The sequence below is a fragment of the Furipterus horrens genome, unplaced genomic scaffold (genome assembly GCF_987537825.1).
Source record: "Furipterus horrens unplaced genomic scaffold, mFurHor1.1.pri manual_scaffold_6, whole genome shotgun sequence".
Taxonomy (NCBI): domain Eukaryota; kingdom Metazoa; phylum Chordata; class Mammalia; order Chiroptera; family Furipteridae; genus Furipterus; species Furipterus horrens.
Window position 1 is genome coordinate 181,447,114 of NW_028327176.1, and position 25,793 is coordinate 181,472,906.

The 25,793-nt window shown below is 39.8% G+C and overlaps 2 protein-coding genes and 1 long non-coding RNA gene across 3 annotated transcripts in view; all 3 read left to right on the forward strand.

Annotated features, from left to right (window-relative positions):
- LOC150007931 (nesprin-1-like) overlaps positions 1 to 4,217 on the forward strand; it is a 36,872-nt gene extending 32,655 nt beyond the window's left edge. Inside the window, exon 12 of the mRNA XM_090280846.1 lies at positions 4,029 to 4,217. Coding sequence (XP_090136972.1) covers positions 4,029 to 4,217 — 189 coding nt within the window. The remainder of the gene's footprint in view (positions 1 to 4,028) is intronic.
- Positions 4,218 to 12,917: 8,700 nt separating this feature from the next.
- On the forward strand, positions 12,918 to 20,085 carry LOC150007932 (nesprin-1-like). The gene is made up of 5 exons (XM_090280847.1): positions 12,918 to 13,052; positions 13,205 to 13,336; positions 13,543 to 13,698; positions 13,833 to 14,042; positions 19,828 to 20,085. The coding sequence occupies exons 1-5, from the start codon at positions 12,918 to 12,920 to the stop codon at positions 20,083 to 20,085; spliced, it is 891 nt and encodes a 296-aa protein (XP_090136973.1).
- Positions 20,086 to 24,155: 4,070 nt separating this feature from the next.
- Positions 24,156 to 25,091, forward strand: LOC150007933 (uncharacterized). The gene is made up of 3 exons (XR_016511860.1): positions 24,156 to 24,218; positions 24,436 to 24,613; positions 25,040 to 25,091. It is a non-coding gene; the product is annotated as an uncharacterized LOC150007933 (long non-coding RNA).
- The last annotated feature ends 702 nt before the right edge of the window (positions 25,092 to 25,793 follow it).

Consider the following 25,793-nt stretch of genomic DNA (forward strand, 5'->3'; position numbering starts at 1 on the left):
CCCCAGTGACTCGGGGCAGGATTCCTGAACTTCCCTTCCTTACAGGTCAGTTTTCTCTTCTGTGACATGGGGATAATACTTGTATTGAACTTTTAAAAATCCTGAGAACTTTAATGCAAGTAACGATTGCAGTAAGTGCTCAAATCACAGTGAGTGTAATAATGCCTAAGAGCAGCTAACAGTCTGCAGACCACATTCTTTGTGAGGCAAGGGCTCCTGGGGTGCTTGCAGGCTGCACTTGAGACAGACTTGAGTCTAGCCGGGGCTGGGCTGGGTGTGCTGACACCCACCTGCGCTGCTCACACCTGGCAGGTGCCGCCCGAAGCCAAGGAGATCCTTCAGATTGAGTCAAGTCCTGATTCTGCCGGCAAGTCTAAGCTTTCCTGAGGATATTGTTGTATAAACTGTAACCACGGGGAAAGGCGGTCGTGTTTGACCGCGTTGAAATTAGTCGTTTTTCATTTCAAAAAAAGTTATACATTTCACTGTCTTTCCCCTAATGAGTCTCCAGCATGTAAAATTTTGATTTAAAAAATAACAATAATTCTACCTTTTTGAAGAGGTTAGTTTTCCAAGGGTAGGACTAAGAGTGCTGTGTATGTTATTGCCGTGAAAGGGATCCCTTCCCTTCGTGCAGAAAATGCAGTGTTGGTCTGAAATTAACTCATGGTTGTTGGGGGGGAATCTTCCATTGAATGCAGACGTTAGTGAGGTTGTGCCCTTCAGCTGCAGGAGATGGGAGGCGGGAGGGCTGGGAATGCTTCCTAACTTGAGTGGGGCCGTAAGCACATCCTTTCTCACAGCGGCTGGTCTCTAAGGTGATCGTATCTGATCAGGCATTCTCCTAAACTAGCTGGACTTCTGTTCACCTCCATGCATAACCAACCCCTTTAGCTCCCCCTCTCCCGTAGGTTCCTTCTCTGTGAAGAGACAGACCTACTGGCGTGTAATAATTTCTCTCAAATTACAAGTTACCTTTTCTTTGCAAGAAGTTCAGGTCATTTCACACATTATTGTCCATCCAGGGAGCAGACAGCCCTATAGATATATAATGAAATGCTTTATAAAGGAATGTTTTATTTAATGTTTAGCATTCTTCAGTCCTCATTAATCTCCAAGGAATGTCCCTGGCAAAAGAGGTCACTGTTCTAGTATTTCTAAAATAAACAGCTTAGGTAGCTCCACCCAAGGAGGATTCTGGGGACAGAAGTCACTTTACTTCTGAACCTTCGTTAGGAGAGAAAGCTGTTACCAAACCTCAGAGAAAGTAATTATCATTATTTTATATTTTATTCCTCCTGTTAGTGTCTTCTCATCCCAAAGGGAAAGGGAGTGAAATGTGAGCTGGATTCTTAATTTTTTTTTTTTTTTTTTTTTTTTTGCTTTTTGTGGTCTAAGTGTTATGATTCAAAATGACTAAATCAGACAGAGAAAAATTCACTAACTGAAAAACCAACCTAACCACCTAGAAAATACATACTAGACATTTGCTTCTGACATTGCCTAATCCCTTTTCTCTAAAGCTGTGAATTCAGTGAGCCAATGATGACTTGCCTTTCGAGACTACAAGCTTTTCTCTGAATCTGAACGTGCCTATGTGCCTGTAAAGTGGTCAAGCTGTCCTGAAGGCCTGACATGGCGATTGTCCTTTTCCTAAGCACAAATTCGGTGTGAGAAATTTGAAATAAAGGTTCTCAATCAGACAGTAGTTAGCTGTGTAGAAGGGTGAGTTGGTGAACTGAGAAGTTACCCCACGGGTCTGCAGCTCCGAAAACAAACTTTTTCAAGAGCAAAGCAGGGAGTGAGTGACTGGGTCCCACACAAGAGAGTCAGCAGGTCATGGCCATGAATGACTGCCGTTGCATTAGCCAGAGCAGCTCTGATTGGTGACAGCTTTCAACCTCATACACTGACTTCTTTGGGATCATTCTCTACAGGTCCTTGTTGACCTGTAGGACCGTCCTTGCCAGAAGGTCCAGGGTCTCTCAGAGATTATTCTGGGTAGGTGGTACATTCTTAGATGAAGAGAATCTGTTTCATGTAGAAACTTATGGGCATCATTACTGGAAGAGCATACCCACCCCACACCTTCTACCTTCAGGAAAATCACTGTTTTTCTGTGAGGGGCTTTCCTGGAGGAGTGGGGAATATTCTGAACTGGATGTCACTAATCGCCGATTATGAAGGTCTTGAGAAATACAAATAGCATATTTTAGACCAGTGGCACCCACATTGTTCCATCTACACTGTGTTCTCTTGCTGGGAAGCTGGATTATCTTAAAGGGAAGAATGTCCCTGTGAGTTAAGGTGGCTCAGAATCTGGGAGAGGATTATGTATAACATTCACCATTTTCTTCAGTTCATTTTGCTTCAAGCACTGATGCCAACCTTGAAAAGTTTATTATCTCAACATTATCTCAGATGCTTTACAATTTGATTCTGGGATTTTAATGAATAGAAGGATAAGCAGATCCCACCTATTTTCCTGTAATAGTGTCTATATAAGAAACATCCAAACCTTCAGAGAGTTTTCCTAAGAGTTTATTTGAACCATATGTCAGGGAGCAAGATCTCAGATGCTCTGGAGAATAACCTATTGGCAGTTTCTCTTATGCCTTTGAAATTAAGGAGCAAATGTAAGAAAGATTAGAAGGAGGTGGGAAAACACAAGGGGATTGGGTTACAGGCTAGTTACCAAGATTATGTGCTCTCTGAAGGGTGGTGTGGGTTATTTCAAAGGTGTGTTATCCTAAATGCTCAGAAACAATGGCAGAGGCTTTGCTTAAGTTAGAGATACGCCTGGGGCATGACTTCCCACCCTGAATGGCCCATTTAGGAATTTTTGATCAGAACACCCTGTGAGGTTACTTTCCATAGAACCTTTTTTTTAAAATTTCCATTTACAATAGTTAGTGTAAACTTCTGAAAATAAGAGGAATATCTGGATGAGCTGGATGAGCTGGAGAGGCTGGGTCGCATCCTGTAATCAGATTTGGCAGAGAAGCAAAGGACAGGAGCGGCAGCTCCAGACCTAGACAGCAGGACCACTGCTTCATCAGAATAACCTGCCAAATGTGCCTCGTCTCTGTCCCCTACCCCCTTCCCCTTTCTCTCCACCCTTCCCCCTCCCCCAGTGCTCCAGCTACGCACTTGGTCCTTCCCTGCTACTGCTGTGAGTCCAGCTTGCTTTCTCCCCAGGTTTTCGCTCCAGCTGTTGCTACCAAGGCCTGGTGCGCCCTCTGCCTGGGTCTTTGACATTATTCAGTGCTCAGTGCCATCGTCCCCTCTGACCATGCCTTCTCTGAGCGGCCCCAGAAACCCTTCCCCTTCACTTACCTGGTTTGTTTATTGTCTGTCTCCCCAGCAGGGCTCCTGTCCGGCTCCTTCTCTGCCAGTTAGCCCCAGTACCTAGAACAGTAACTGACACACTGTGGGTACTTCATAAATACTTAGTGAATAAACTATATTCAAACTGTGTACTTTATCCTTTGACATACACACCTATGTGAGTAGAAACTCTCTCTCCCAGAACTAATTCCATCTGATATGCAGTATTCCAGGGCCTTTCAAATTCCATCCAAATAATCAAGCAGAAACGATAAATCCCTGACAGATAATAATTACCTTTGTTTTTTTCCCTTTATCGAAGCCAGCAGGGGCAGCAGATGGCAGTGGAGTCTGGTCCTGGTGGTGTTAGTAGAGAAATCGAGATCTAGAGTTACCATGTTCTCGTGGAAAGCATTCTAGAATAATATTTGGCAACCACATCAGTCAGCTGAAAGGCCCAGCCTCTAAATAGGCAGTTTCCCCTCAAATATGTCTGAGTATAATCATCCATTTATTATTCTCCCTCCTGTAAATGCCATAAATTCTATGGGTTTTGTGTTACCATTTTTAAAAAAACACGGTTTCACATCCAAATGGAACCACTTTGATATTAAACCAACCACACTAAAATAGTCGTAACTTTGCTTTGGTTGGGGTATTCCTGTGGGTCATGTGACTCTTGATTTCTTCCTCGTGAAAAGCAGGGAACAACACCAGAGAAGGAGGAGAGCCACGGGGACCTAACTGCCACCCAGAGGCCCGGAGTCCAGGAATGGCTGGCCCAGGCTCGCTCCACGTGGGCCCACCAGCGACAGAGCAGTCTCCAGCAACAAAAAGTAAAGCACTTCCTACCTTTCTCCGGCCTGCAGGTCTGCCAAGCAAACCCTTGAGGGAAATGTCACTTGTGTACTAAATACAGATGTGCCTTTGTTGTCTTTGCAGACAGATATGGCTAAGTGTCTCAGCATACTTATTTGTGACCACTGGAATGCCTGATCGTTTGAGAGTCTATTATTCTTTAAGAAAAGCTTTACAAACAGTGTAACAATGAAAATCCACCTTATCAAGAGTACCTACTCTATTTTCAGACTTGCCCCAATTTTAGACTATTTTATGTAAGGAAAACCTCAGGAAGGCCTCTGAGAATTGCTGAAAGTCTGAGTTCCATGTTCTTTAAAGAAATTCAATTTATTTTTACTCCCAAGTAGGTACCATCACAAAATAAGATTGCAAATTATTGCCTCGTGGAAAAAAAAAGAGATAGAGAGAGAGCTTTGATGAATGAGTTCTCACTGATACCTTAACTTTATGTATGGGGAATATTAAAATTTTTATTTTTTCGAAAAGCAAAGACATTTATCGTAAAATATGAAAAAGCTCTCAAGGATCCGTATCCTCTGCAAGGCCATATTACATGTGAAAAATGAAAATGCATTTTTTACCACTTGAGGGCGCCATTGCCCAGCAAAATTTATGTTTCCCATGGACTTCTCCCCCCCCCCCAAGATTTTTCAGATATCTTTTATCAAAGCCACAAAAGCTGTAGAATACTTTGGAAAGATGCTTGAGCCTTTACCTGAAGCACACTTTCTATGCAGAATGCAAATGGGAAACTTACTAGAAGCGTCCTCTGAGGATTTTATAGACACAGAAACTGATTATCGGTGATGCTCACGAAATAACAAAGACGCGTCTGTTTGTTGTCTTCCTTGAGCAGGAGCTGGAGCCGGAATTAGCAGAGCAGAAGAGCCTCCTCCGGTCAGTGGCCAGCCGTGGAGAGGAGATTCTGACCCAACACTCGGCTGCAGGGGCCTCTGGCGGGGCTGGGTACGTTTAGACACATTCCTCCTCCTCTTCTGGGCCCTGTTTTCCTGACATCTAAAGAGACGTGAACATCTCGATCAAACTTTTGTTTTAAACAAAAAATTAATCATTTTGTTTTCTCTTTATGATATTATCACTCACTTGCATTTTGAATATTTTGTTGTGCAGCATGAGTACAGCCAGCGATGGTGTTGGCTGACTTACTTGCCTGCTTTCCAGTTTGCTCACCATATCTGTCCAGAGAAGATACTTATGAGTTTATTGTTTAAAAATCCAATAACGAATACATTATGAAAATATATCTGTGATGTTTCTATCTGAATATCTAACTGCAAAGTATATTCCCTATAAGAACTTATCTTCCCTCAACATCATTCTGAAAATTAAATGTATGTGCCTACTGAATATCTTGATTTTTCTTGAAGACCTGTTTTTATCATATCTACATGCAAAGTCATTGAGCTTTGAGTCCTGTGGTAGAGTGGAGACTGACAGTCTTCCCTGCAGAAGAGTAAAGGGTTAAAAGAAATATTAAGAAAGTTGGACATTTTTCAAGTTGAGTATTTGGGTTTAAAGGTTGGAAGGAAGAGGAGGAAGGAATCCCCGTATTTCGAGTCAGGTCTGGGTTTTATTCTCGTTCAGCAGCCGTCACAATGAAAAAGTAGCTCAGCTCTGCACCCCGGTTTGCTCATCTGTGGAATCAGAAAAATAAGGGGCTGCCTTCACCCCAGAAGGGCCGTGAAAGTTTTGCATGTCAGCTAAAAGGACGTATAGGAAACCATTTTCTAACATCCAAAGCACTGAAAAGAAGTTTTAGTAAAACCTGTGTTCACGTATTGCTAAGGGCTGTGACAGTACTATAGGGTCCTCTGGCCACCACAATACAATAAGGAGCTTTAGCTACCTTGACTTCAATTTTCTCATTTCCGAACATGTATTTGGAGGAAATAACCTAAAGGAGGAAATACATATGATGAAGATAATTTTTGAAATATTATTTATAATCAAATTTTAAAAAGGCAGAAATTCCCACTAGAATAGAAAAGCTTAAGAAAAGTTTTATGCACATATAAACGTAAAAAAGTTATAACTACCAGAAAATATGTGATAGTAAAATGGGATATAAGTTGAATGTCTAGTAGATGTGTAGGTAAGGGCCCTACCAGTATGTAGATTATCAAAACTAACTGGGGAGGGATGATTTAAAAACTTTTTCTTTTCGTTCTTTTTTTTTTTCCAATTTAATTAGTGCTGACATAATGTTGACATATAGCATCAGTGTTGATCATGTGCATATATATGTATATGATCATGTGCATATATATGTATATAACTATATGCATAGGGCAAAAGAAGGTTTACAGTTGTTCATCTGGAAAATAATGCAGTAATTAATAAATAATAATATGAGAATAAACTATGTTGCACATACAGCTATAAATCCACTTGTATTTAAGAATTTCAAGGGCAAAATAATAGAAACAAAAATAAAATGCAATTACAGTAGACATGACAAAATGTACAGAAAATAAGAAAATTTTTAAAAAAGAAAAACAAAGCAAAGAAACAAAAATATAATACAGTTAATAAATATCAATTAAAAATAGGAATGACTAATCTTATGGCATCTGTAGTCAGAATTACTTTAAAATAACCCTATAGCTAAAAATGGTGTTAAAATATAAAAGGGTTTTAAAATACCCTACTGGGCATCATGCTTAAAAATGCCGAGAAGGCCATAAATATGTGTGTCTGTACAAATACAAAATGAAAAACACTGTTTCTTCCAACACTGACTCTTAGGTCCAAACTTGCTTTCGCTTTGCATTTTATATTCTTTTTCCAATTCTTCTAAGATGTTTATTCATCTCCCACGGTTTTATGAATATTTTTGCCAAACTATTTTTACCGAGCGGTTACGCACACATCGCCTCCTCGCTATACAGGCAGTCACAGAAAGAACAGTGGGGACCGTGCCATGATTTTTTGTTTGTTTCCTTGGCCTTTCGCTTTGGAAGGGCAAGCAACTATAAATCGCTCTTCCAAATATAAAAAAGTATTTTAAAGAGAAAGTAGCTGTGCAGTGCTGACTTCCTATACAAGATTCACTTTCAAGACTGCTTATAAATTACTTAATTTTTATATAAATGTTTTAGAAAAGTCACCTTTAAATCTCGTTGATTATAGTTCAGCTATGCTTTTTAAGCCATTGGGCATATATACCACATTGCTAGGTTAAAAGAAGAGCTTTATATTCGTTCTTTCACTTATGAGCTGATTTTCTAAGACTATCAGTTGTGAACTGGTTTATGTGAGGAAACCCCCGTGGGAGGAGCATGACTTGCTTCATGGGTTCCAATGTGATACATAAAGAATAAGTACTATGCCATGTGTGCCATGTATACAGTAGTTGGTGGGAGGGTTCCTTCCATGATTGCGAAGGAAATTCAACTGGAAATTAATTGATACAAATACCAAAGAGAAAGAAGAATATTTTCCATGAGAAATAAAAGGCTATGTTCTAATGTAAAACTGATTTGCTGATGATATTTTATATGTGTCAGTGATTTAATATAAGAACATAGATATTAAATATCTCCTGGTTTTAAACTAAATTATTATGCCAGCATACATAAATTAAAAAGTGGTAAACTACAGTCCACCATCACAAAAGATAACATAATAAAAAATTTAATTTAATACTCACTTTAAAACTCATTTGTTATTTAAGAAGATTTACTAAAAATACACAGAAAAGTTCAGAGACTAATATAACAACAAACTTGGAAGAAGTCAATCTTATTTTGACATTTTTCACTCAATATTACTTTTTTAGATCAACCCAGGTTGATACACATAGATCAAGTTCTTTCACTTCAATTGCTTAACAGTTTTTTATTCTGGGAACATAATTTATTCACCCATTTTCTAATTGATGGGCATTTACATTGTTGCCTTTTCTTTGTTGTTACTGGTATTGTTGAACTTAAACTTTATTAATGTTTCTAACTGAACAGGTGGAATAGATTCTGTAAGTTATATGCTAGAAATAGAATTCCTCTCTCATAGGCTTATAAATATCTTTAAGGCTTAACTCTCTCAAGCTTACCTAAAGAAACTGTTTCGTCAATTACTACTCTGAGAAGAATTGGCTTTGGGATCGTGTTGAGTACCATCCTGCCAATGAACTTGTCATTTTTTTCCACTTGAGCAAAAAGTTTTTGTCAGAATAATAACTAGTGTCTACATGCCTTTTAGCCTCCTTTCAGATGTTATGGTTTTAGTGAGGACTTCAAAACACCAGATAAATTAGGATCGATTGAAACTTGCGTCCCCAAATTCTTACCATTGCCATTGTCATTATCATTGGGCCCCATTTATTGAGTGGCTGTTCTTTGCCAGATAAGATTATGGGCATTATGCGTTCTCTTACTTTATTTCCCATAATTCTGCATGATAGATGATATCTTTATTTTAAAGATAAAACTGTGACTCAGAGAAGTGAAACAAATTACTCAAAGTTGCAAATCTAATATGCTAGAGCAGAGGTTTACTTATTTATTTTTAGTCCTTTTTTTTTATTACAGTTGACATTCAATATTATATTATTTTCAGGCGTACAGCGTAAGAAGCAGGGATTTAAGCACTCATCTCTGTGTCACCCTAAAAGCCACAGTGATTCTCAGATGCGCTCTGTGCTCATCTTTAAGGATGAGATGCAGGTGCCTTCCTGCCATGTCCTGAAACCTGGTCTTTGGACTTGGTAAAAACTCTCAAAGACTAAGTCACATTTTTATGGTTTTGAAATAATAATGTGGTCTGTTTGTCAAAGGATACAATTCCACATACCTTCTGATCCCAGAAGATACAATTATTTTTATCTTTGATACTGAGCTATTTTCCATGTATTTTTAAATTACTGTTGTGATCATGGTTCCATTATAATATATTTGTTTTATGGTTAGTCTCAAATTTTTTATTTGAATTTATTTATTTAAAGGGTCATCGAATGACTAAAATAATTTAGTTCTCATTTGAGAGGCCACGTCTAGGACACACAGTATCTTATCTAAAACTGATCACCTTTGTGCACGCCCTGGAAACTTAGATTGTTTCTTCTTCTAATAGTGAAAAACCTGATGTGTCATCCCCGGAGTTGGGGATGGAAGGGGACAAGTCACCTGCTGAAGACCAGATGAGGATGAAATGGGAAAGTCTACATCAAGAATTTAGTACCAAGCAGAAGCTCCTCCAGGATGCTTTGGAACAGGAACAAGAGCAAGTGGTATCAGACGTTTCACTTTTATATATTAACTATTATAACTTTTATATATTAACTATTATACAGCTTTGCCACGACAATGGAACTGTGCGATCATCTATATTTTCATTATCGATCCCAAAAGAAGATGTAAAACAAATTATTCTTTCTCCCTTTTCTTTAATTGTTTCTCCTAATAATTATGTATGTATATGTGAAATTTTGATTTCTAGATACTAGTTCCCTCTGAGATAATTAATATCTGCTTACTCTTTAGCGTACACCGTTGAATTTTAACTGTTCCTTCTTGTTTTCACCACTTTGAAAATTATGGGTGTAAACCAAGGATATATACATCTAGAACAAAAGAAATTCCAAAAATCTGGACCTCATTTGGGAAGTCATCTTATTTTTCATTGCTATTTCTAGTATTTAATAGTTGCACAAAATCTTGATGAGACACTCCTGGGACCTGGGTGCTTCTAAAAGGAAGGGGAAGCCAGTGGTCAGCTAGAATTGTTCCTATAACCCAAATTCAGGCTGGTTTGCAAGATGGGTAGGTGCTGTGTGATGCTGGACTTAATTCTACCTAAACAAGCCAAATTCAGTGGAACTAAATATAGCAACAGAAGGTTCCTGGTAAATAGCTGTTAGTTCTCTCTGAGCCCAAGACACAGTCAGAGGAACTGACACCTCGGAGAGCTGGCGAGTGAGGCTCAAGCCGGGGCAAGCTTGTGATGCCGACCACAGCTGTGTCCTGGCAGGTTTTGAAGGTGGAAAGCGGTCCTGGGTCCTGGGCTAGTAGTGCTCCTCTGGGTCCTTCCGTAACCATGGTGTCAACAGAATAAATTCTAGGCCTTGACCTTGGATCGTAGGAAGCTGCTGTTCTCGTTGCTCTGGCCAAGACTCGCTTAGACGCTGGGAGAGGCTGATCCCCAAAGTGAGAGGTGTCAAGTCAGTCATAAGGGAGGCGCCACTGCGGAGGCAGGGAAAGGCAGGAGCTGACCGAACGGGCACCAAAGAGCAGATGCAATTTGCCAGGGTTCCCTGAAAGCAGGTGCTCTCAAGGTCTGGAGGTTACCCTATCTGTTGGGAACCATGCCTGGGTCTCTCCAGAGCATTCATTTCTGTCTCAGTTTACAAATGCACTCTTTCTCACTGCCCTTCTCTGGCCACAAATCCTTTTTCCCCCCACACTGTCCATAGGAATGGTCTCAGCTATGGCCTTGAGGATGTAAAACCCTCCATTCCCAGAGGCAGTTGTCCCAGAATCATACTCTGTGCCTTATACCTTTTGTACGGACCTCCCCCCTGGGTTTGAATTCTTCCTTCCTCATACCCCTATTCAAACATTCCTCAGATTCATAGCCTGAATTCTTGATTTCTGATGCAGATCTTAGGGACCTGCCTGCTGGCTCATCATCATGTTGTAACAGTTCCCCATTCCAGTCCCTGGCTGCTGTGGCTCAGTGGATTGAGTGTCACCCTGCGAACCAAGTATCGCTGATTCGATTCCCAGTCAGGGCACATGACTAGGTTGCACGTCAGGTCCCCAGTTGGGGGCACCACACAATGATGTTTCTCTCCCTCTCTTTCTCCTTTCCCCTCTGTCTAAAAATAAATAAACAAACAAAAAAATTAATTAATTAAAAAAGTTTAAAAAAAAATTAAACAGTTCCCCATTCCTTTGACTGTAAGGGACATTCACAGCCCTAAATCAGGGACTGCAGTCTTTCTGACTATCCTAAGTCAGGTAAACCCAGGCTACTTCTAGTAACCTCTTATGCTATTCACTCATTCAGTGCCCAAGCCTTCGATTCCACCTACAGTCCGTTCACCTTTAAGCACCTGCGTGATTCCTCCATGACTGCTGCTCTCCTGGACCCCTTACCTGTTCTTGGCCTGGAGAGCTACTCTTTCCTGCGGTCGGCCATTGCCACGCCTGTGCCCCGGCATCCTCCCTGGGACCTTCCTGGGAAACCCTGTTCTGCTGTCACCGACACCCGCACATGACACCTGGACTGTTACAGTTCAGGGGCACGTTCATATCTCTCTTCCCTGGGGAATGAGAAACGGAAGCACTGAATGTCGTTTTAGGACGTTTTTGCAGTTGAGCGCTTTCTTTCAGGAATCACTGGCCGCCTGCCCAAAGTGCATCCTAAGCGTCGGTGGGAAGAGATGAGAGGAGGGAGGGAAGGAGCAGTTGGGCTGTGAGAGTTTCCAGGAGGGAAGAGAGTGATCGTTCAGTGAACATATCCGTGTTCCAGGCGCTAACATTTCTAACAGTGCTGTGAGGAGGTTGTCATTATCTCTATTTTGTTCGTCTGCAAACTAAGACTTGAAGAGATTAGACAATTTCTCAGGGTCCTGTGACTAAGAAGAGGCAGAGCTGGGGGTGGGCACAGGTCTCTCCAATTCCCAGTCCCTCCTTCTTCATACCAGCATACAGGAGTCCCTCTCTCTATCACAGTTCACTTATCATGGCCTCGCTGTATTGTGGGATTTTTAAAAATATTATATTTAATTATCGCGGATTTTTCACTATATCGTGGGGTTTTGCCGTACTGTATATGTATGTTGCTAAACTTACGTAGGTTTAAGGGTGTAGAATATGTTTAAGAACATAAGTAGTGTTTATAAAAGTGTGGAAAAGGTTAATAAGGGAGTGGAAACAGTTTGTAAGTGTGTGGGAAGGGTTTATAAAGCCTTAAAATACATATAAATACTAAAATAAATGTAAGGTTCCTACTCTGCGGATTCTCACCTATCGCGGGGGGGGGGGTCTAGAACGTAATACCCGCGATAAGGGAGGGATCACTGTTCTGACAGTTTGGTACACGGGATATGCTTACTGCCCTTAAGGGTAAAAACAGGCACTTTTTCTTTTCTTTTCCTTTTTTTTTTTTTTTGACCTAAAGTTCACTAGGTCAAAAGGCATCTATCTCCCAGAGCATTTTTTTCTCTGTGCACATCCAGTATATTTAGTGTCTCCATGCAGAACACCCTACATGGCTCCTGTTCTTAGGAACTTGTAACCAAACCAAGGAAATATTTTATACATTTCTCAAAAATCAGGCAGCCACGGCAAGCTCTGTAAGCGGGAATTGAAAAGAAAGCAGAAGTGGGGGGAGAAAAAGTAGTGGCCAGCCCTTATAGCACATGCACTACAGGTGTGGGATTTAAGCTGATGGATTTTAAAGCGATGCTGGGTGGGGTGGGCATTTCAGCTCCGGGGGGGGCGGGGGGGGGGGCAGGGATAAGACTGCCATGTGAGAGGAGACTGAGTTATCAGCCTGAAAGGGAAGGGGGCAATGAGCTGTTCCTAAAAAGTATAGAAAACTTAGTTTGACACCGGGAACGACATTAACAAGTTTGAGTGCTTGGCTATGTTGTGGTCCTCGCTGGGGAGACAGTCTACATGCCTAAAAGAGTTTAGAGGAGGTAAGCGAATCATAATGGCAAAAGGGTCAGTCTAGACCCAGTACTTAGAATGGACTATTTCACCATGTGTAGGGCTGAAGCCCAGAAAACACATCGAGAGGAAGGCTATAAGATTTCAGGCATTTCTGCCACCACTTTCTTTGTAGAGACCATCCGCAGAAACATTGCTGCTGCTGAATCTGGTCACCATGTTCAGTGGGTGTGGCGTGTTGTAGAGGTCCTGTTTCTCTGGGACAGCTTTTCAGAAGCAAGCACCATTTTCCAGCCTGTGCCTTGATGTGTACCATTTGAGATGAGAAACCTGGGCTTAGTGCATCGGCTCCCCACTAAGCTGCCCCTGTTTGTCTGCAGCTTTACAGAAAGCCAAATCGGCTCCTGTCTGGAGTGCCACTGTACCAAGGGGACGGGCAGACCCAAGACAAGTCTGCGGTGACGTCTTTGCTGGATGGGTTGAACCAGGCGTTTGAGGAGGTGTCCTCCCAGGTAGGGCTGCACTCTTCCTTTGCTCATAGACCTTGGTCTTCATGAAGTTCTTCCACGCCTGGGCGTGAACTGTGGTGACCCAGCCCTAGCGAATAGCCCTGAAAGGCAGGGCCGCTAGACTTCCAAGTCTCATCCTGGTGTTTTTTCTTGATTTCTCAAAACACTGTAATAATTCATTCTCCCCCCTCTCCCCCCTTTTTTTCCAGGGTAGAGGGGCAAAGAGGCCGAATGTTCACTTGGAACAGAAGTTATATGATGGAGTTTCAGCTACTTCTACGTGGTTGGATGATGTTGAGCAACGTCTGTTTGTTGCCACAGCCCTTGTACCAGAAGAAACGGAAACGTGCCTCTTTAACCAAGAGGTACGTTGGGCAGCGTGTGTCTGTGAGTGTATGGGACATTATAAAGCATTTGCTTTCTGTGAGGTAAGGACTTGATTTGTATATGGACTCCTGGATTTAAACATTGCAATGGCCTTCTCTTTGATCAACCCCAGGCGCTTGCCAAAGATATTAAGGAAATGTCTGAAGAAATGGATAAGAACAAGAACTTGTTTTCCCAAGCATTTCCAGAGAATGGTGATAACCGTGATGTTATTGAAGACACTTTGGGCTGCCTTTTGGGGAGGTTATCCTTGTTAGACTCAGTAGTAAATCAACGGTGTCATCAGATGAAGGAAAGACTTCAGCAAATACTTAATTTCCAGGTAAGACATTATCAAGAAATGTTTGTCCATTCTCCAGCCATATTCAGTCACAAACAGGATGTCTTACCGAGGTATGATATACCTGGACTTATTATTTTTTTTCAAATGTACATGCAGGTCAAGATCATTACAGAAAAACTATGGGACTGAACTCATTGGAAAACTAAGAGTTTTATACTCCCAGAAATGGAGGTTGAGAAAGCCAGCCAACAAATCTAAGAGTTGAATGGGGCTTTAATCTCAACCAATAAAAGTCATATTTTTGGCACATTATAATTGTAATTTCCAGTTGTTAATAGTGGAATTTAAAACATATAACCAAAGAAACATGCAGGAAGGGCTATAATAAACAATGAACCCTGGACTCCAATATCCAGGCCTATTGAGATTGACTATGGCCTAATCAGTTCCACCTGTGTTAAAATATATTACATTACTTCCCAATCCTCACTCCTAGGACTGACTGCCTTTTAGATCCAGACTGGGGTTCTGTTGCCAACTGAGTAATTGTGTGTTTATGAACCTTTTCCTGTGACTATAAAGGCAAATGCAAAAGTTTTCTGGTAAATTTTTAGTGTTGATTTTCATTCCTAATTTAAAAAAAAAGATAGTATCCTTTGGGAATATTTAAGTTTTAACTGAATTTTATTTTTAACAAGTATAGAAGTTTAATAAAATGGATACCCGTGGTTAGGTCCAAGAGTTTAATGTAAAAATTTTTATTTCCAAATGCAAAAAATATTGTAAAATGTTAAATGTAGCATTAGCCAAGAAACAAGGAATTTTCTAGATACATATCTAGAGGGACAAATTATCGCTGCCTTTCAGTGGTTTAACATTCTTAAAACTACACAATAAAAGTATCACAAATATTTGTGTATCACTATTTTATTCACAAAATATTTTCACATTTACTATTGTCTTTACTCTTCACAACATCCCTATTAGCCAGACATTGTTCTAATATTCATTTTACAAAGTCAAAAGAGCAAAAATTAATAACAGTCTCCAAAGCCATCCCTCCTGGGTCCAAATTCTGACTTTGTCACCTACTGCTCTATCACCTCAGCTGTTGTTCAGTGTCCACAACTATTAAGTCACATCCATATTAATTGCCTCATAGGGTTTTGTGAGGTTAAAATGTGTAAAATATTTTGAACAGTGTCTGAAACATACTACTCAGGGAGTTTTGTTATTGATATTAATAATAATGTTTATTATAACAGGTTAGGCTATGAAACCTATGGAAAGTTTAAATTACTTCTCCAAAGTTATTTCACCATCAAGAACTAAAGCCAGGATATAACTGAAAGAATATTTTTATATTTTGTATTGCTTAGCTGATAGAAGGGGAGATAGGAATAGCAGACCTATTATTCAAGACATATTTTTGAAGGCAGAATCATTCAGAGAGCACTTGTTGATGGTTTGGATATGGGGAATGATTAAAAAGGGGACAGCTGAGGAATTTCAGGAACTTTGACTTGAGGGGGGCATTGGCTGACAGAGAAGAGTGGCAGATAGCCGTTGACCAATGGGCAAGACTGAATTGCTCATGGTACTATGGCCTGGACAACGGTACAGGGTAGAATTAATATACCAGGCAAACAGTCATTGTAGACAATTTGAGTATGCAAGCCTGTGGCCAGAGGAATGACCTGTAGCATTTGCGCATGTTACGTTGTGTACCACATAGAAAGGAAGGAGCATTTCACTTCGAGTCAAGAAAAGTTGGGGTTGATTACTTAGGTATTTTGTTTTCATGCAAAATGTACATGTAGACATGTATACACAGTATGCCTAAAACCAGCAAAATGGTTGTGCAATTTATGGAAACTTGTTTCATTACTCTCAGATTTATCTTGCATAAAATAATGCACTGAACTTTAACAGCATTCTAGTCTATCAGTTTGAATGAGGTCAGTAAAAGTACAAATGTGTTTATCACCCAGGGGCATATTTCCCTTTTCAAATTGCCATTACTATGCTAGTGTCTTTGGTGCATTAAACTTTTTATTGGTAAATTTGGTGAGAGTAAAATGTGAACCAAGCCATGAATACCCGGGAACTAATTGTGTGCGGAGGACCGAGAGGAGATCACTTCAACATGAAATTCTCTTTAATTAAGTCTTGTTCTCTGTTTTCCTTTTGCCAACAAGTTTCTACTTGTTGGTGGCCAGCTCGTGAATAAAAACTGATATCTAAAATGTTTCTGTTCCAATTTAATGGAAAGAGTTCCCATGTTAATGTCATTAAAGATCATGTCACAAACCATTTTGTTTTACTTCCCACCGAGCGCATGGTATGCTGTCGGCGCTCAGTAGTTATCACAGTGGCGTGCCTTCGTTTTCCACTTAACAGCTGAGCAGTAGCTTTTGCCAGACCACTCGCAATACCCTTTGCCCAGCAGACAGCCTGGGAGAGTGCATGGGTGTGCGATAGAGGTGTATGCCTACAAGGAATACCGTTATTCATCCGCTCTTCTGTATTTAAAGAACGTGTACCCATAGACGTGGCCCCAAATAAATTCCCTGGGCATTTTTAGAGTTAGTATTTAAGTTATTTAAAAAAACAAAAATTGAATAATTTATTATATAAGGGAAGCAGCACAAATGATTTTAAAACTTGAAACTTTCTGTGGCCCTGTTTTTGCAAACAGCTGGAATCCTGCCTCTTTAGGCTTCGCAAGTAATTCCAATGACTATAAGAAAAAATTGTAATGTCTGTTAATGTGTGTAATATATAGGTACCTTAATTATCTTGCCCTTTGACAGTGTAGTAATAAGAAATGGTTAAAGCCTTTACGTTTTCATTCTTAAGAAACTGTCAACATCCATATGGTTATCAGCACCCCAGAGTCGTCTTGACTAGTCTCTTCTGGTACTGTGGCTTTTAAAAATGTGAACTCTGTTTCCCATTGCCTTGAGTAGAATATAATTAAGCTAGAAAATATGCACTTAAAATGTAAAGATGATATACAGGAAATATACACACATCTTTATTTCTAACCCATGTTATGTTATTTACATGTTACTCATTTAATTTAACTTAACCAATAGCCTAAATATAAGTAGATAATAAACAGCTCATTTCTTCTGCATCTGCTCAGATGAACAGAAAACATCTTTTCCTATGCATGCAAACACGTAGCTGTGTCCTGGCTCCAATGGCCCGTGTGGTCTCACCCTGCACACAGTTGGGTAATACAAACATTACTGTATCTCATAAGCAAAACCCTTGTTTCTGCCACCACTTTTCCAGTCCTGTTATTACATTTTCCTATTTAGTCTGCAAGGAGGCATGCAGATTGGTTTGGGTTTTGATTCATGACAGTTGTTGCCTCTTAGGATCATATGTCTCTTTCTGATTCTCCTGTATGATGCTTTAAAAAAATTACCGCACACACCACTCCTTTAAAGTAGTTCTTTGACAAATTTCTCAGTAATACCTTAATGTGTTCATCCATCCATCCACTGTTCAGCCAGTGTTGTGAACCCCTCAGGGCACTCCCAGTGTAGTAGGGAATGATGATGTGCAAACTGATGTTTGTGAAATAGTACAGTAAGTGTAATGACAGCTCACTATACATTTAGAGTTCAGGCCCTGGAGTCAAAAACCCAGGGCAGTATCCTGCTTCTACAGATTGTTACCCTGTGTCTTTGGGCAAGTCACGTGGTGTCACAAGCCTCAAGGTCTTAACTGGTAAAATAAGAATAACTATAGTATCCGGCCTCATAAAGTAGTTTTGAGGACTAAATTAGATCATGCACACCAAGCATTTTGCATCACACTGGACACATAGAATGCCTCAATGAGAAAATCCAATGAATTTGGTAAATGGGTGATTTAATCGGCTCTGAACGGAGTGGTAATGCACATAAAGTCAAGAGTGATGATCAAGACATTACCTAGAGTCATGAAAGCTGTGTACATCTGAGAAAGGCAAGAACAGGCAGAGGAGACGGGTTGCGTACAGAGGGAGAAATGAGGAGTCCAGTGGTGGACAGATGGAGTGCTGATGTCTAGGAGACAGGTGAGCGTTCAAGCCTGATTCTCAGGTCAGGAGACTGGATCAATGACAGAGAACTGGAATGGTCAGCATATAATCTGTAGCAGAAACCACCAGAGCGAGTGACACCAACACCTATGCATAAGGCAAACTATCTGTAGTTAAGGGGCCACAGAAGAGCATTTGTGAAGGAGAGAGAGAAAAAGAGAAATAGTAAGAGGAGGACCAGGAAGATGTGGTGCCATCAAAGCCCCTGGTGGAGAAGGGGGTCCCTATCACAGAAGCAGCAAGAAGCAGTTGTTAAGAGGAGGCTCAAAAGTGCCCTCTGGACTTGGCAGTTAGGCTATTTGGCAGCCACTGAGAGGTATTTCGACAGCCAGGGGAGGGGACAGACCGATTACGTGGCTTTGGGAGTGAATGGTAGGGTAGAATCAGAGATGGCAGAGAGGTTTGAGAGGCTGATATAAGAAGATTAAGACAATTCCTTTACCAGGTTGCTTCTTGGGCTGCCAAATGCTTAAAAAGAATTTTTTTTTATAAAATACTTCAAAAAAAAAAAATAGGGAATGTAGGAGACATTGCTAATAGAAAAAAATTGGAATTTGGGAAGGGGAAAGCGAACCTCTCGTAAGTTCAGGTCAGGCCAGAATGTAGGCTGGTGTGGGGGTGAAGAGAAACCCTGGAGGAAATCATTAAGTACCTCCTATGTCCTTCGGTGTCATCACCGTCCACCCCAGGGAGTGACCGCTGAGAACAGGTGACTTCAAAGCCAAACGTGTCTGTGTGAGGGTCTGTGTGTGTGCATACGTGGGTATGTTCATATAATATTTTAAAGACTTTAAATACGAGACAAGGGAATACATGGGAAAGCCATTTCAAAACACTTTAAAATGATCATTTAAATTTTTTTAAAAAATCTGGATGAGTGGAGTTAGTGATTGCAGATATTGAAATGCCCCATTTTAATGCCAAGGAAAACTGGAATGATGCATGAGAGAGTATATTGAGGAACTTACTGCTGAGAATTGATATTGTCTGAATTCCAAATTGTAAACTGCTCATAAAAGCAAACTGTAAGTACTTAAATCTAATATTAGACAGAAAATAGGATAGAGGCCCCGGGCAAAGCACAGCCCTGCCGCAATCCTTGTTCCCTTGCCCGTCAATTGAGAGCAGCGATTTTCAGTGCGTATGTCGCAAGAATTTTTTAAACATGCAACACTTGACTATTTAGTCAGGGGCACTGACCTCTTCCCCCATAGATCGCCAAATTAAAAAAATGACAACAACCAACCCAACATTAGCCATCTGGTGTGAATGAATCAAAATTATATGTATTTTCTTGTCAGATCAGCTAGAAATATATCTTTTGGTGTGCCACAGAATTTTAGTAATTAGTTTATGTGTGCCGTGAGATTTAAAAAAGGTTGAAAACCGTTGATTTAGGGAGAAGTATGGATCTTCGTATTTATAGGAACAACTATTTAAGTCACTGCCAAAACAGTTTCGCATACTCAAACAATGCCAGATTTCAGGGGGCCTGTTTCGTTCTGTTTCAGGATGTTTGGGATTTCCAGTTTATTTTCGCCACAAGCCTTGGAGCTCAGGATGAGAATTCTCTGCTATTATAACTTAGGGGTGGGTGGGCGGATTGATTCTGGTTCGCTGTGGCACACTTGCTAAAACTTCCCAGCAGGACAGGGTCCCCCTCTGTACATATTTGGAAACTTGCTGTGACTCAGCCTCCTCGGTTACCATGGTGACATTCCATCCCAGGAGCTGATGGATTCCAGAGAGACCGGGGCCAGCCGCCTCAGCAGAGTGGAGACACTGGCTCCTGCAGTGAAACAGAATACAACGGCCGGAGGGTGTGAGCTCATGGACTCGGAGATGCAGGCCCTGCGCGCCGACTGGAAGCAGTGGGAAGACAGTGTGCTACACGCACGGACCAGCCTCGAGAGCCTGGTCAGCCAGATGGCCCTGTCGGAGCAGGAGTTCTCGGGCCAAGTGGCCGACCTGGAGCAGGCCCTGTAGCAGTTCAGCGCCCTCCTGACATCGTGGGCTCAGCAGTTAGCTGCCCTGGAAGGCAAGAACACAGACAAGGAGATAGTGGAGTGCTGGAAGAAAGGACGAGTAAGTCAGCTTCCTGTTTTCTCTTGGTGGCTGTGCTAAAAATTGGGTTTGGTTCTCATTGTTGCTACAAAAGAAAAATCCTTGCTAACGAAAACCACACAACAGCCAGACTTGAAAGGAATAAGTGTTTCTAATTAAATTTGCAAATCTGATCTGTTTCCTTTTCTCATAAGTCAAAGTATTGCAAAAATAAACAGAGAGGAGAGAAGCTATTAGGTGCCATAGAGAACAGTTATTGTTCGTGGAAACGTTCTACTTCCATTCTTATGGTGTAAGAGTTTGTAATACTGCGTTCCGCCATTCAGTCTGAAACACGGCCTGTGGCTGGAGGCGTACACACACGGAGACTCATAACGGTCCTCCTGCCAGTGAATGATTTCTGACAATTAAATGATTGAATGTACAGCTTTGAAAGAAACATTCGATAATCTCCTAAAACACAACTAACACTTTTCACCCCGATTAGCTTTTCTGTGTAGTTTTGACAGCTGCGCTTGAATCAACCCGTTCTCAGAACTCCTATGTCACGCTCATGGGTTGCTTTCCGGACATTTTTTTTTTTTTTTTTTTTTAACTAATGGCAGCTCTTTCAGAGCGAGAGAAAGGGAAGCATAAAAGGGAGAGTGAAGAATGGGTAGAAGCTTGAGGTCCTCTTTCTCTCTTCCCTGTTAAATACTATTTGGAAAGACTTTTTTTCGATATTTGCTGTTTAATAATGCTCTGTATCATGGATACCCTTAAAAGGAAGTTTTAGTAAACTTCTTTGTCTATTTATGTTATAACCATTTCAAAATAGCTCCAGCCAGTAAAAAACTCATGTAGTATTTCCAACGTTGTCTTGTTTTCCATCAAGTATTTGAAACAAATATCGCACACCACAAAGGAAAACTTTATAATCATCTTTTTATGCTATTTATTTATAATGTTTCTAGGTTATATATATATATTTTTCTGATGCCCTTCTTGTCCTTTAGGCTTAAGTACCAGACAGAATAAGGTGTAGAAGGCTGTTTGTTCCGTAAAACAGGGACAAGAAAGTTGGTAGTTATTTCACGTGGTCAGTACTATTCAGTCTGATATCAAAAAATCTGTTATGTTTTACTTCTATTTTGTTTCTCTTCCTTTTGCTACTATTAATATGGGTGATGCTTTTAAAAGATTGGGCGGTGTTTAAATTATATTAGCATTCTATTACTATACTTAGCTATCATTATTTTTAAATACTGATACTATTTGTGAAGATAATAGGTGAGGCCTACAGAAACATAATGCAAAAGTAAATATAGGCTTTTAACAGTACGAACAATTCAAAGATCACAGCCCCTGCTTAGACCTAGTTCCAGATTTGGCTCCGGAGCTCATGCTTTTGATGACAATACTACATTATCTCTAAATACTCAAATTTTCTTATTTGAATAATGTCATTTTATCTAAAAATGGGGATAATAAGAAGGAAATTATAATTATGTGATGGGATAAAGGTGCTAGCTAATGATGCTATGGTGGTAATCATTTGCAATATATAAATGTACTAAAGCCATTAGTTTTACACCTTATACAATGTTATATGTCAATCATATCTCAATAAAGCTGAGAATAATTTTTTAATTTTTAAAAAAATGGAGCTAATACTCCCATTACAATGAATGCGTAAGAAAGTTTTACAAAATAATGAATTTGCTTAGTGTGGCTTGTTTTGCTGGTAGGAAGGGCTTGTCATTGTTAGCAATCATAATTAATAATAATGAGCCTTTGCAGGCATTTACTTTCTCTTCTGCACTTAAATGCCGATACTCAAGAACCCTTTTAAAAAATAAAAATGGATTATTACCTATAAACTATATAAATCATGTCACAAAAATTTCTTGTTTGCAAAACTCATTTCTCAATATCCATGGGCAATTCATGTTGCACTTTTAGCAGTTTTCTTAACCTGCATAGCCTCTAAGGGAGAAAAATACATTCCAGGACTTAACTGAAACTGACGTATATAACTTGATATTTATATGATGAAGAGTCTAATAATATGCTTTAATTTATGATGAATTAAAAAAAAATAGTGTAAACTTTTGGTCAAAACTTTTCACTTTTGATAGCACCTAATGGATAAGAGACTCATTTGAATCTCTGGGGTTTTTCATTTACTTCTTTGGGAAATTTCTTTGGTTCTTATAATGCTCTTCCTTAAATAAAATATACAGTATGATGTAAAATAGTAATTACTAGTTTAACAGTTGGCGTTTCAGAGAGAAACTTTCTCAGTATTATTTGTGAATTTTGTAAATGAAAATATTTGAGATGCCTTTAGCCTGGCACTCAGCTAAATAAAGAAGTTTAAAGCTAAGAAAACACTGTCCCCCCTCTCAGAGCCACGGTCAAGGTGGAACGGCCAACAGGTTCAAAACCAGTGGGAGCACAACAGCAATGAGAGCCCAGAGGTGGCTGTGTGGCTTCAATGGGTCCTAGGAGGTGAGAAAGAGGGCAGGGCGTCCTTAGGGGAGATGTTCTGTGAGCTGAGCCTTGAGGGATAGTTACACACTGACCAGATCTGTGAGATGAGGAATGGCACCAGGGTACAAAATTACTCAGGAACAAGAAGACTCAGGACAGAAAATTAGAGAACAGGATTCAAATGAAGAGGCTATTGTGCCATTCTGGAAAGAAATGACCAAGGAGTAAATGGAGGTTGTGAGAGTCAAGGTGCAAAGGCAGCTGGCTAAAAGAGCTCTCTAAGACTCAGGGCAGTCCAGACCTCCTTAGCTCTTGCATGGAGAGAGAAGGGAAACAGGTGAGGCCAAGGTGATGCCTAGCATTCTGATTTCGATCAGGTGGAAGATAGTGGCGCCGTTTACTGGGATGAGGAGTGAAACACAGACCTGGTTTGTTGAGAGGCGTGGTTTTCCTACAAATCTAGGCCATCTCATGATAAATATCTCTGAGAATCAAAATAGTAACGGCAACAGCTCTCTGAGTAGTTACTCGTCTTCTTGCCCCTCCTCTTTAATTATTATTATTATTAGTATTATTCACCTTGGTAATAACATTATCCACACACTCCCATTTAAATTTATGAGAGTCGTTTACTTGCTAATTTTACTCATAAGGCACTAATCCATGTGCCAGAAGTGGTGTGAGTATTTGACACCCAGCGTGTCATTTGTTCCTTGTGTGACAATCCTTTGTGTAACTGTGGACCATGGCCTTAATTTCAGAGGTGTACTTGTCAAGTCCCAAGACTTTATTTTGGATTAGCTATTCAAAGAACTGTGATTATTCACGTGCTTCATACCTTTACTCATGTTGGGGGCGTGTCCCAGAATTCAGCAAAATGGTTGGCACATGGCAGGCATTTAGCGAATATTTGGTGACTATATGAATGAAACTATGAAATAGATGAATTACTGCTTCAATCAAACCTGTGGATTATAAGAATTTTTTAATGTGAAAGTTAACTTTATATGCTCTTAAATTGATTTTAAAATCAATTGCTACAATATATGTAGCAAAAAAAGTGTTGCTTTGCTTCGAAATGATTTCTCTTTCCTTTTAAACAATATACATATCTTCTAAAGGTCTAGTCAGACTGGTCTTAAACAATTTAGGCTACTTTCTCTTCTTTTTCTCATCCTACTTTAAGTTATTTGACCACTTGATCATTTGACTTTTGACAACATTTTGTGCTAGAGTGCCTATCCGTGGCTAGAAAAAGATACAAATTAGTTGTGTGGTATTACTTGCCATGGAGGAATCCTGAAAATAGGCCTCATTTCCTTACCGAATCTGTGTTGGGTCTTCCATCACTAATAATTTAAAATATGATTTATGCATCTATAGTATGAAGCTGTGAAAATTGTGTAATTCAAATGCTTACCCCTCTGTCTTGTTATTTCTGAATAGGAGATACTGGATGCTCTGCAAAAAGCAGAGCCCAAGACAGAGGATCTCAAGTCTCAGCTGAAAGAACTCTGTCGATTTTCCAGAGACCTGAGTACATACAGTGGAAAAGTTTCTGCCTTGATTAAAGAATATAATTGGTGAGCATGAACCTTATTGGTATGGAAAATCTTTTCATACAAATAAGAAGCTAGAGGTTTGTATATGCTAAGGTGTGATTTAAATATTAATATTAATCATTAAATACATTACTAAATGACATGAATGCATACTCTAAGAATTGTTGATTCTAGCAAACATTTTAATCTCCTTTATCATTTCCTCCCTCTCATTAAATGCTTCCAATCCTGGATTCAGTCTTTGTTTGCAAGCATCCAAGGGCTGTCAGAATAAAGAACAGATTTTACAGCAAAGATTTCGAAGAGCCGTCAAGGATTTCCAACAGTGGCTGGTTAATGCAAAAATCACTACCGCCAAATGTTTTGATATACCTCAAAATATTGGTGAAGTTTCAACAAGTCTTCAGAAAATACAGGTAAGAGTGTTATTAATTAATTCTGTGGATGGAGCCTAAATGAATTAAAGAGGGGCCTCTAGATCATTTTAGAAGCATGTTAAAATGTTGCTTAAGAAACCCAAATTTCAAAGAAATCCCTGCTTGAAACAATTGATTGTATACATGAAGAGAAACTAGTCCATGTGTATAAATACATTTTACATACACTAATAGGGATTTAGGAAATAATAAAAGCTCTTCCTGTGTGACAGGCCCGGTATCTGAGCGCTCTAAGCAGTTTCTCCTTTAATTTTTATCACATACAGTAAGAGTCTGAGTCACCTGATATATACAATACAAAGTTAATTCCTTCTCTCTGGTTTTATTGAGACAGAAGTAGGAAAACCAGTGTATTTTAAAGCAGAGAGTGCCTTATGATGCCTAGTCTTACGTTCTTCCTTACAGGAGTTTTCCTCGGAAAGTGAAAATGGACAATACAAACTAAACGTGATGCTATCGGAAGGGGAACTTCTGAGTACTCTCTTGACCAAAGAGAAAGCCAATGGTATCCAGGCCAAAATGGCAAATGCAAAAGAAGATTGGAAAAATTTTCATTCAAATCTTCACCAGAAGGAATCTGCCCTAGAGGTATAGTATAAACAACCACGTGGGCACGTTCTGCGTTGTTTGTTGGTGGTGTTATTAGTTAAACCACAGTGCCAATAGATCCACGTACCCTTATCAACGATTTTGGTCATCCCTCTCTGAATATAGATAAATAACCAGATAATGCCCAGAAACAGCTCAATGTTCGAAGTGAGAAGCTCGCTGAGGAATTAAGTAGCTTGCATAGTAGGGACTATTATCGTAGACGATAAGGAGCAACTGGTTTTCATTTTAAGCATATCACTTAATCTTTCACTTGAAATCCCTTAATTTTAGAAATCTTTCTAGGAGAATGAACAGAAATATCTCTGTGAGGCTACAAAATGCTATGGATGAGAATAAATAATGCAAATATCGAGCAGTAGATTTTAGGAACTGAGTATACAGACAGACAACGTTTATACAATTTCATTTTATCTAGAGACAACATAAGTTGAATTTATTTTAATCATAACATAATTACTGCCACAATGCAATTTTTTTTTCTTGTGAAACTATCTGTTTCGTGTATCAGCTCTTCTCTTGCAGGAAAATTTAGAGACACGGAGAATAT